Consider the following 12,627-nt stretch of genomic DNA (forward strand, 5'->3'; position numbering starts at 1 on the left):
TTGATTACGCACGTCCTGCGATCCCATCGTCCATATCGCGCGCCGAACCGCCCCTTTTGAGGGCGGGATTTTCGGCGCGTTACCACATTGATTTGCCGGCATCTCCCCACTTCCCCTATTTATACCTCTGACCCTTACGTTTTTATTACGCCTCCTGACGAAGCCGTAGGTGGTGAAACGCGCGTCGAGGCCAGCGCGTCTCACGGACACAGCAGCACTGATAGACCACCATGTCTCAAGGTATGACATTATTATCTGCTACCTTGCGTTAGGATTCCAGACTTAAATCTCCGCCTGTCTATTACTATTGCTATTCTTGCATTATACTAGGCCATTACTAGATACCCGCAGCTGCTAGCAATACAGTCTGTTCACCTTTGCTATTATTCTACCGCAGCAGGGCATTATTATATACTAGCAATTTTCCATAGTCATCTATGGGCAGGATGTCAGCTTCTAGCCTAGCTGACTGCACTAATTTAATTATATAGAGGCAGACCTCTAATTAGAGATTATTGTGCAACTCTTTTTTCTGGATACTATGTGTGGCTGTGTCCACTGAGACACGTTTTTTGCTATCTTTTGGCACCACATTTTTGTCATCTTTATGGTGCCAACTACCTTTTAGCTGTACTCTACCAATTATACCCTCTATTTCATACTCCTGTTGTATGGTGTGATATATGTCTAATAAAGATACATTGTTTAACGATATTAACCCCTCCTTGCTTTCTTTGGGATCCCTTGATATAGATCTCTCATTACTATAGTGTTGTGTATTATCACTGCACAGTATCATTATTACATGGACCCAAATTGAGTTTCGCTCCTTTTGGAGCATTTTTCTCTTCGGTATAAACTAAGTGATACATTGTTGGATTCAGCTTCTCTTTTCCGACTTCATGGTGCTCTCAGATGAGGTAGCAAAAACCTGCTGACAGATTCCCTTTAATAAATGACAGACAAAATTTGAGAAAAGTATGGTTTATAGGTTTTAATCATACAAGGTTTATCGGTTATAGGCATATCAGTGCTATCACAAGTAATACTTTATCAAATAGTCCTTGTAATTTAGTGTCACTGGGAGCATAGAACAAATTTTCTAAGTAGCCAACAGTGCAATAGATTTTCTTGAATTGTACTGCAGAAGTTTTCCCACAAGAGAACCATGAAAGAGTTACTTTTCTGTTCAATATTTTTGGGGTACATGATAGAAGCATCCAGTTGTATTAAATAGCAAAATAATTGGATATGCAAATTGCCTCTTCTGAGAAAAAGAGGACTTAAACTCTATAGCGCCACCTGTTGAAAGTAGCGATCCTACAAGTCACAATCAATCCTTTAACAAGTCGTGCAATATGACTTAGGATAAAAGCCAAATCAATATCTCAATTCGCAGACACGGTGTTTCGGGCTGTTGGCCCTCGTCAATGCGAAGCATGAGAACTGATTTGGCTGGGTGAGAGGCTCTGGACTGGGGTCTAAGGGGTATCGTTTCTCCTTATGGAGAGTGACATAATGAAAATAGTGAAAATAATTGGACTACTTCATGAGGTGCATAGACTGGTGTGATAGAAAATACTGTAACACCTGAACGAAGATCGCTGGCTGGAGCTCTTGCATGCCGCTGTATCCAAAATCTTGAATTTCTTTTTGGTTAATTTAGCTTTTTAAATACACAGTTCAATTGGCAGCTTTCTCATAGTCATTTCATGTTGCCTTCTTTTAGATATCTTAGGTTTTGTGAAGACCTTTTTAGATATTGGGTATTCGGGCTGGAGATGCAATTTGCCATTAGAAAGGAGATAAAGAACAGCATCTTTATAACCTTGGCGATAAAAATTATGGAGTGCCTGCAGATGCAAGATAAAAACGAAAAACAGTATAAACTACATGTTCATTAAAGACTCTTCTAACATACATAATCGCCACTTTACATGTGCGTGTATTTATACACAGTATTGTGCAAAAGTTTTAGGTAGGTGTGGAAAAAATCCATTAAAGTAAGAATGTTCAAAACTAGAGGGCAACAAAATTAATAAAGGGGATGGGAGAACTACAATACCCAGATAGATTAGCGAAATTAGGATTATTTAGTCTAGAAAAAAGACGACTGAGGGGCGATCTAATAACCATGTATAAGTATATAAGGGGACAATACAAATATCTCGCTGAGGATCTGTTTATACCAAGGAAGGTGACGGGCACAAGGGGGCATTCTTTGCGTCTGGAGGAGAGAAGGTTTTTCCACCAACATAGAAGAGGATTCTTTACTGTTAGGGCAGTGAGAATCTGGAATTGCTTGCCTGAGGAGGTGGTGATGGCGAACTCAGTCGAGGGGTTCAAGAGAGGCCTGGATGTCTTCCTGGAGCAGAACAATATTGTATCATACAATTATTAGGTTCTGTAGAAGGACGTAGATCTGGGTACTTATTATGATGGAATATAGGCTGAACTGGATGGACAAATGTCTTTTTTCGGCCTTACTAACTATGTTACTATGTTACTATGTTAGAAGGGTTAAACAAACTATTTTTTTATAATTTTATAAAATGCAAACTGAATAAACAAAAGAGAAAAATAAATCAAATCATTATTTGGTTGTGACCACTCTTTGCCCTCAAAAGAACATCAATTCTTCTAGGTACATTTGCACACAGTTTTTGAAGGAATTGGGAGGGGATGGGGAGAAGGGTTGTTCAAAAAATCTTGCAGAACTACCCACAGATCTTTTGTGGAAGTCAGCTTGTGCTAATCCTTTTAACGCTTCATGTAATCCAACACAGACTTGACTATGATAAGATCATGGCTTTGTGAGGGCCATATCATCAGGACTCCTTGTTCTTAACCCTTTCACGACCTTGGTATTTTCTATTTTCGTTTTTTGCTTCCTTTTTTCCCCAGAGCCATTGCTTTTTTATGGCTTTTTTGGAGACAGTTTTTCCATGAAGACCACTTCTGGCCACGTTGCTGCCAGTTCTGAACTAATGGCACTGCTGGACATCTTCTGATTTTGATGGAAAGCATAATGTGTCTTACATCTGCTGCAGTAAGTTTCCTTGGCCAACCATTGTGTCTAGAGTCCTCAATGCTGAAAAATACAGGCAGATACGTATGCCTCATGCAATACTGTCTGGATTCAAATTTATGCTGCAGCAGGATAGAAACCCTAAACATAGAGCCAATGTCATTAAGAACTATCAAAACAACAAATCAAGTAAGCAACAACTGAAAAAAAAAAAAAAAAAGGATTCTGTCGGTAGGATCAACCTTTCCAAACCATCTATATGGGCATGTACAGTAGGCCATGGAAAGTTGAAGAAAATTATACCTTTATTATTTGCAATCTTATGTCTTATTCCAGAGAAAACCAAATTTTTCTTAATATGTAAATGAGCTATTAAGATCTATGGGCTGGGCACAGAACTCCCCCCAGTGTTAGACAAAAAGGTGAGAAGAGCAGACTGTCAGTCATTGCACGTCTCATACTGGTAGCACCCGCTTTTATTTAGAATAAGATCTCTAGACAGATTCTCAGGGAGATCTGTGTTTGGTCCACAGATCTTAACAGCTCATTTACATGAGAAAAACAAGAAAAACAAGAAAAACATGGATTTCTCTGCAATAAGACATCGGATCGCAGATATCAACATATCACTATTCAACTTTCCATAACCTACATCATGTCCATGTAAACTGCTTAGGAGTAGAGATGAGCGAATTTGATCAGGTCAGGGCTTATTCGGCAAGCAATAGCGCTTACCGAATAAGCTGCAGAGTGAACCTGGCTTCCTGGATCTACTGACAGATGACCTTTGAAAAGTATGAACTATGTAAGGACACCATAGGATGGCATGTTATTGAGGTATCATATTCAAGATGGAAATTTCATTGACATGTTATCAACGCGGTTACTGGGATTGTCCACTTAATGACCAACACGTGGACAAGCGCTTGTGGCCAGGGATGCTACATTTGCCTGATGGCACACTTGGTAAAGATTGTGGAGGCTGGGGCCGAGTCCCACCCTGACAAGGCACATGTGCCTCCTGACACCAAAGATTGCTCTTTCTGCACCCCCTCCTGCTCCTTCTCATCCTCCATCTATTATGTGCTATATCAGAGCACGTTGTCCACATCACCCAGAAATAGAAGCTCTGCAGCACTGCCTCTGTGAAGTGGCAACAGGTTCTGCTGAAGCTAATTTGTCTAGGAGACAAACCGTACACAGCAGCAAAGTTATTCAAAGGAATAACAGATCAGACATGTCTGTGCCTCTCGTCACTGATCCTATAACCAGGCATGGTCGTTTATGATCATGGCCGTAAGCTGGTGGTGGCTGTGAAGCTTTGCAAGCTCACACACGTACCATACTTGGCCCATGTGCTCATGTAGTCCAGTGGCCCATGTAGTTCAGCGGTTTCTGAAAACCTATCCATATTTGCCAGAACTTCTGGTCAAGGTACTCCATGTTAGCAACAGCAACAAAAAAATTTCAGCTCACCCTTCAGGAAAACATTTCCTCATAGTCCTTGTAGGATCCGAGCACGGAAAGAGCTGCTGCCCCAGCACCCCTGAAGTAATGAAATTGAAGAGAAAATCCAGCTCAGAAAGTATTAAAGATAAAAAAATTTTTATTCTAAACATTTTTAAAAGTAAAAACACTGCATGTTGACATGCAGCGTTTCCCTTTTTAAAAATTTTTGGAATAATTTTTTTTTTTTTTAAATCTTTAATACTTTCTGAGCCGGATTTTCTCTTCAACGCCATGTTAGCACCCATTTCCACAAGTATTCCAGTCCTGCAGCAGTTCATGCAAGTGCCGGCTCACTGACTCACTGACTGGTGTGCGATGTGACCAGTTGCTGGAACTCCATACTGCACATGCTGGCAAGGCTTTGTGAGCAGCAGAAGCCAGTTGTGGAATACTAGCTCTAACACACCTAGGTATGGATGTCTGACATTTGTGCAGTTCTTCGAGACTTTGAAGACTCTACAAAGGTGGCGAGTGGCGATGATGCCATAATCAGGGCATCCTGCTTCTGTGCCTACTTAAATAGTCGCTGCTAAAAATTAAGCATAAAGCTTCGCATGCAGACCAGGAGGAAATGGAGGAAGACATGAGACAGGGAGATACTGCCCAGCCTCCTCTCATCTTGGGTAACAATGAGGAGGAGGCTGAGGAGGAGGGGAAGGAACAGGAGCTGGCTGATAGTGCAACAGAGGCTAGTACCCACACAAGCTTCGTCTCATCTCTCCTATATGGATGGGCTGAGGAGGGGAAAAAGGAGGAAGAGATGGAGGAGTAGGAAGTTGAGAGTAGTCATTATGGTGGACCCAGGGAAGTGCTAGTTGTAGGGGGCTTGACACAGAATGCCGACTTTATGTACCACTGCATTTCCGGTGACCCTCGCCTTACATTCATCTTGGCCAAAAACTGTACTGTTTGTTAACCCTGCTAGACCCACTCTAAAAGTAGAACCTTGCATCTCTACTTCCTCAGGTGGAGAGGTCCACTGAAATGATGCAATAACAGAAGGAAATTGTGGAAAAAAACAATGCTAGCCGAAGGGGGCAAGCTTCCTTGACCTCTGAAGAAGGGGAGGAGAGGGAGACACACACCAGGTACAGAAGAGGTAGGAGTACACTGTGAATGGCTTGGGCCAATTTCCTGACACCCTCCCAGTGTCCAGGCCCTGATGACCAGGTACTTTTGTCAAGGAGGGAAAAGTTTTTAAGGATAGTCAAGCAACAGGATCATGGGGTGCATTAAAAGAGGTCTGGATACACATGATGAGAGCATTATACTGCCTCTGTACAAATCCCTAGTTAGACCGCACATGGAGTACTGTGTCCAGTTTTGGGCACCGGTGCTCAGGAAGGATATAATGGAACTAGAGAGAGTACAAAGGAGGGCAACAAAATTAATAAAGGGGATGGGAGAACTACAATACCCAGATAGATTAGCGAAATTAGGATTATTTAGTCTAGAAAAAAGACGACAGAGGGGCGATCTAATAACCATGTATAAGTATATAAGGGGACAATACAAATATCTCGCTGAGGATCTGTTTATACCAAGGAAGGTGACGGGCACAAGGGGGCATTCTTTGCGTCTGGAGGAGAGAAGGTTTTTCCACCAACATAGAAGAGGATTCTTTACTGTTAGGGCAGTGAGAATCTGGAATTGCTTGCCTGAGGAGGTGGTGATGGCGAACTCAGTCGAGGGGTTCAAGAGAGGCCTGGATGTCTTCCTGGAGCAGAACAATATTGTATCATACAATTATTAGGTTCTGTAGAAGGATGTAGATCTGGGGATTTATTATGATGGAATATAGGCTGAACTGGATGGACAAATGTCTTTTTTCGGCCTTACTAACTATGTTACTATGCTACTATGTTAATATGTGGGCAACAAAACCAGTGTACTCTAATTCCTCTGCGACCTTCAGCTATTGGGTCTCAAAGCTGGACATCTGGTATGAGCTGTCCCTCTATGCCATGGAGGGGTGGTGCTGCCTTGCCACTAGTGTCTTGTCCGAGTGGGTTTTTAATGCCACTGTCATAACAGACAAACGCTATGACAAACGCTTTTGACTGTTAACAGAAAGTGCTTACAGGCTCACTCTGATAAAAATGAACAAAGATTGGATTAGCCCTAACTATTCCACACCACCAAATAACAAACAAACCTATTTTAACAGCCTCATCACCTCACTGTCCAATAACTCTAAACGTCTCTTTGACACTTTCCAGTCCCTACTCAACCCAAGAGTGCAGGCCCCAACCACAGATCTCCGCGCTGACGATCTGGCCAATTACTTCAAAGAAAAAAATTGACCACATTGGACAGGAAATTATCTCCCAATCCCTTCATACCATGCACTGTTCCCCCTCCTCCACTGCAGCTAGTTCACTCTCTGACTTTGAACCAGTTACAGAAGAAGAAGAAATCAGGCTCCTTGCATCTTCTCACCCGACCACTTACACCAGTGACCCCATTCCGTCACATCTCCTCCAGTCCCTTTCCCCGGCTGTCACCTCTCACCTAACAAAAATATTCAACCTTTCTCTCTCTCCCGGTATTTTCCCATCCTCATTTAAGCATGCCATCATACATCCATTACTTAAAAAAACATCCCTAGATCAAAACTGTGCCGCTAATTATAGACCTGTCTCTAATCTTCCCTTCATCTCTAAACTCCTCGAACGCCTGGTCCACTCTCGTCTTATCCGCTTTCTCTCAGATAACTCTCTTCTCGACCCTCTTCAATCTGGTTTCTGCTCTTTACACTCTACTGAAACTGCCCTCACTAAAGTCTCTAATGACCTACTAACAGCTAAATCTAATGGTCACTACTCCATGCTAATTCTCTTGGATCTCTCCGCAGCATTCGATACTGTGGAGCATCAGCTCCTCCTCACTATGCACCGCTCCATCGGCCTCAAGGACACCATTCTCTCCTGGTTCTCCTCCTATCTCTCTGACCGCTCCTTCACTGTATCCTTTGCTGGTTCCTCCTCCTCTCACCTTCCCCTTACTGTTGGGGGTTCCTCAAGAATCAGTCCTAGGCCCCCTCCTCTTCTCTTTGTATACTGCCCCTATTGGACAAACAATCAGAAGATTTGGGTTCCAGTACCATCTCTATGCCGATGACACCCAATTATACACTTCTCCTGATATCACGCCGGCCTTTTTAGAAAACACCAGTGATTGTCTTACCACTGTCTCCAACATCATGTCCTCCCTCTATCTGAAACTGAACCTGTCAAAAACTGAACTCCTCGTGCTTTCTCCCTCTACTAACCTACTTTGCCTGACATTGCCATCTCCGTGTGTGGTTTCACCACTACTCCCAAGGCACATGCCCGCTGCCTTGGGGTCATCCTTGATTCTGAGCTTTCCTTCACCCCCCACATCCGATCATTGGCTCGCTCTTCTTATCTGCATCTCAAAAACATTTCTAGAATTCGCCCTTTTCTTACTTTTGACACTGCAAAAACTCTTACTGTTTCACTCATTCATTCTCGTCTTGACTATTGTAACTCTCTCTTAATCGGACTCTCTCTTACCAAACTCTCCCAGCTCCAATCTGTCCTGAATGCTGCTGCCAGGATTATATTCCTCACCAACCGTTACACCGATACCTCTACCTTGTGCCAGTCATTACACTGGTTACGCATCCACTCCAGAATCCAGTACAAAACTATTACCCTCATCCACAAAGCACTCCATGGCTCAGCACCACCCTACATCTCCTCCTGGTCTCAGTCTACCACCCTAGCCGTGCTCTCCGTTCTGCTAATGATTAATCCCCAATCCCCACAGTTTTAAGAGTGGCCTAAAAACGCATTTGTTCAGACTGTCCTACAGCCTCAACGCATTAACCTAACTATCCCTGTGTGGCCCATTCAAAAAAAAAAAAATCAGGTTCCTCACATCATGTTCTCATACACTTCATGCAGTTAATAGCCCTCGTTGTCTGTGCTGTTACATACTTAGACTGGTTCATGCAGCATTTCATGAACACCCGAGCCTTACACTATGGCTGGTCCGAACAACGAACGCAATTGTTACCATCCACCTCTCGTGTCTCCCTTTTTCCTATAGATTGTAAGCTTGTGAGCAGGGACCTCACTCCTCTTGGTATCTATTTTGAACTGTGATTTTGTTACGCTGTAATGTCTATTGTCTGTACAAATCCCCTCTACAATTTGCAATGCGCTGCGGAATATGTTGGTGCTATATAAATAAAATTATTATTATAACAGCAGCGCACAAAGTGTTTTTAATCTCCAAAATTTGAATGAGGCCCGCTAGTTGTTGCGTTCAAGAGTCTGTGGATGACTGGATGACTCGCCAAATATTTTTTTCACCAGTGCAAAGCCTTTATGAGATTAGAAATACCACAACTACACTTTCTTAATAAAGAGGTACGACAGTTGGTGCCTTGAAGGGTGTATGGATCACCCTGCTTGTAGAGATGATAAAATTGATGCAAATTCAGTTTGACTTGACTCATGAATTTTGCAGGTTCCGGTGAACACAAGCAATTTGCTTTTTAGCGCAAATCCCCCCAAAAAATACCAGCCATTTTTTTTTAACACATTGCATCAGTCACAAAAGTCTGACATGACCTCAGGCACACCAGAGCAGGCTTCAAAATGCCTTGCAGCCATCACATCAGGTGGCACAGAGAAGACAATCATGAGGGACTGTAATAACCTGTATGAAAACGTAAGCAGGGAATGCAGCAGCTATTTGAAAGTGATTATAGGATAGAGGGAGGGTGTCAGAGCTCACAACTCGGCAACAGAGACAGAAAAAAAGGTCTAAAACATTACAAAAATACTCAAGCAGTAATGTGTTGAATAAAATCAACACTGAAAAAAATTAAAGTAGTAGTCTGGGAATAATTAATGCAAAGATTCAATTGATAGGGGTAGATAGAGATAGGAAAGTGCAAGAATCAGTGTGATTGATCAGTAAAAAGCAGAATCAAGACATTACAAACATTTTTACAAAAAAAATCTGAAATCAGTATCAAATATTGTTTTTGCTTGTCAAAGTCTGTACAGAGACTGTGCATTTTTTGAGAAACCATTTTGTAAAGGGGAAATACCGTAATTGTATTTAAAAATACAAAAGAACATTTCCCTAAATCCAGAATAAAAATTAAAAACTGAGATTGTCTACTTCAGAAAGTGTGTGTGTCACAAAAAAATATTTTTGCACATCTGTTTCATTAGTCAACTTTTATATCTGTGCATGTCACACAAATACAGGGCCCTAATTGCAGGTTTTGCTTTTGCACATCTGTATTGCTAGCCTAAATTGGCAACTGTACATGCCACAATGATATAGCAGCCTACTGCCACATTTTTCTTTCTGAACATTTACCTACCCACCTAGCACTTCTTGTTGCATTCTTTTTGGCAAGGGTTAAAAAGCTATTAAAATTGAATTGTAGTGTTGTACAAAATGTATAGAAAGTGAAAAAATGGCATAGGCAATGAATAGGGTAGTGTACTACCTAAGGCCGGTTTCACACGTCAGTGGCTCTGGTAGGTGAGGTGACAGTTTCCTCACGTACCGGAGACACTGACTCACGTAGACACATTAAAATCAATGTGTCTCTGCACATGTCAGCGTGTTTTCATGGACCGTGTGTCCCGTTTGGAAAAGACGGAGACATGTCAGTGTTCGTGGGAGCGCACGAATCACACGGACCCATTAAAGTCAATGGGTCCATGTAAAACACGTACCGCACACGGATGTTGTCCGTGTGCAGTCCGTGTGCCGTGCAGGAGACAGCGCTACTGTAAGCGCTGTCCCCGCCACGTGTGGTGCTGAAGCCTCATTCATTTCTTCTCTCCAGCAGCGTTTGCTGGAAAGTAGGAATGAATAATCTTTTTTTAAATTTATTTTTGTTTTTAAAATAAAGTTGCCAGTAATCTGCCCCCTCCCACCCCCTGTGCTTCCCCCCCCTTCCCCGCTGGCATTAAAATACTTACCCAGCTCCCTCAGCGCTTACTGTAATAAGCGGCACCATGTGACCACTCATACAGGACAAGCAGCGACGCTGAGAGGATGTAAGCGCCGAGGGAGCTGGTTAAGTATTTAAATGCCAGCTTTGCATAGGTGGTGGGAGGGGGCAGATTACCGGCAACTTTATTTTAAAAACAAAAATAAATAAAAAAAAAAAGATTATTCATTCCTTCTTTCCAGCGAACGCTGCTGGGAAGAAGGGATGAATACCGGCTTCAGCACCGCACGCAGGGGACAGCGCTTTACTCTAGCGCTGTCTCCTGCACGGTCCATGTGGTCCTCAGTCGGCACACGGGCGGCACACGGCTGCCGCACGTGTGCCACACTGATGTTCAATGTAAGCACACGGACACACGGATAATTCCGGTACCGAATTTTCCGGTACCGGAATTATCTGGACGTGTGAGACTGGCCTAACACAGGCCATAATTGGCCTCCTCTGTCTCTGTTAAGCATATTAGTGTGAAGCCAGTGGAGGGCAATATGGAATATAGGTCATATTACTCGTCTCAGTCATAGCTGAATGACTAAGAGCAACCATCAGTTTGAGTCAGTGTTCTGTACAGAACAGTCTGTTTGACCTTATGACTAAGAGGAATAATGCTTTGAACATTATTTTAATTAAACATGAAAAGTTGGTCAGCGCACTGTGCCATTAAATGGGCTGTTGATTACTTTGGATATGTTTAGGCTAAAGAGATTGACAGGAGATCGATCCAGTCTGACCTCAGCGTGTTGTACACATCTTATTAAGGCCACTGATTAACCTGCGAATCGTGGAGAATTTGCTGTGAATAGAACTTTTGGGAAAAATTCTCCGAATCTGGAAGATTTGGCCATCTGTAGGAACCAGGGCTACAAAAAAAAGTGATATTAAGATTATATTTGTTGTAGGAGTCTGTACTGAATCGGCTGCGGCTGAGGTAGGCACAGGAAGAATTATTGTTGAAATGTCCAGGTAAGTTTATTAAAACTGCATAAACCGCTCTGGATAGCCAAAACAAACGAACAGCCTTTTCCGGCACAAAGTGAAAAGCAAACAGGAAAACAAACAGTCCATATTGTTCTGCGGGTCCGCCTGCTCAGGTCAGTGTCTTTAACACACACACTGAAGGTATCCACACCTCCAGCCACAGACACTGAATGAGACATTTGGCCTCCATTTTATTAGCCAAATCACGCCCCTGGGTTGGGATATGTGAGCGGTCATTCCCACCCATCTCTTATGACCGCTTGTAAAACCCGGCCCTGGAATGGCCAAATAACTCTCAGCACTATACATGCTGGAGCATACGTCCGAGCCCACATCACCGCAGCTAATAGCCGCAATGACACATATCTCCCCTCAAGGAATCATCTGGTGGCCATCTTACATTGCATAAAATCTATAAAGTCACAGGTTATCGAATAGGGTTCATAGGTTAATGAATAGGGACCAACGTGTTCTAAAATTCATAGGGCTACATATAGATATAATAAAATTTAAAAAAAATACTTACATCGGTTGGTGGTGGGAATAAAGAATAGATCACTCTACTTATGTTCTGGATGGAGAGCTGGAAGCTGGTATTAAAGATCTGGATGCAGAGATGGCTGACAGGGCAATCTCTGGGACAAATGTCAATCTCCCCTGTGAAGGGGGATATCGTTATTATAGACTTTAAACCAAACAACGGTTGGAAGTTTGTGAGTCCACCATCAATGTATCTCTATGGGAAGGAAAAGTAGGGATAGATAAAAATTAATACCACTCATGTACTGTTGGGCCTTATTACAAAAATTGTTACAGACTTCTCTTCCTACCATGTGCCACGGTGTCTTTGGTTATAAATTATTGGTGGCTTGCCCACTTAAGGGGGAATGCGTCATCAAAAAAAGATCTATTGTTTTAAATCAAGTTTTTGTCTTAAAAATTTATTTTTATTAAAGTTTTGGGAATTTTTTCCTAATATCACAATCTATTTTAAAAATAAATATTAGTAATTTCACAATTTTCAAACTGGCCACTAAGACTATTCGACACTCAGACTTCTTATTTCAGGAATTCCATATGCACATAGCCACAATGAACAGACTCT

The 12,627-nt window shown here is 42.3% G+C and overlaps 1 protein-coding gene across 2 annotated transcripts in view; it reads right to left on the reverse strand.

Annotated features, from left to right (window-relative positions):
• Nucleotides 1-979: 979 nt before the first annotated feature.
• The window catches only part of LOC138669572 (omega-hydroxyceramide transacylase-like), a 63,810-nt gene continuing 52,162 nt past the window's right edge, over nt 980-12,627 (reverse strand). For both annotated transcript variants that reach the window (XM_069756139.1, XM_069756138.1), the window contains 2 exons: nt 12,049-12,258; nt 980-1,853 (listed from right to left, as the gene is read on the reverse strand). In XM_069756139.1, coding sequence (XP_069612240.1) covers nt 1,671-1,853; nt 12,049-12,258 — 393 coding nt within the window. In that variant the 3' untranslated portion in view covers nt 980-1,670. The remainder of the gene's footprint in view (nt 1,854-12,048; nt 12,259-12,627) is intronic.

Source organism: Ranitomeya imitator, chromosome 3 (assembly GCF_032444005.1).
Source record: "Ranitomeya imitator isolate aRanImi1 chromosome 3, aRanImi1.pri, whole genome shotgun sequence".
NCBI lineage: Eukaryota > Metazoa > Chordata > Amphibia > Anura > Dendrobatidae > Ranitomeya > Ranitomeya imitator.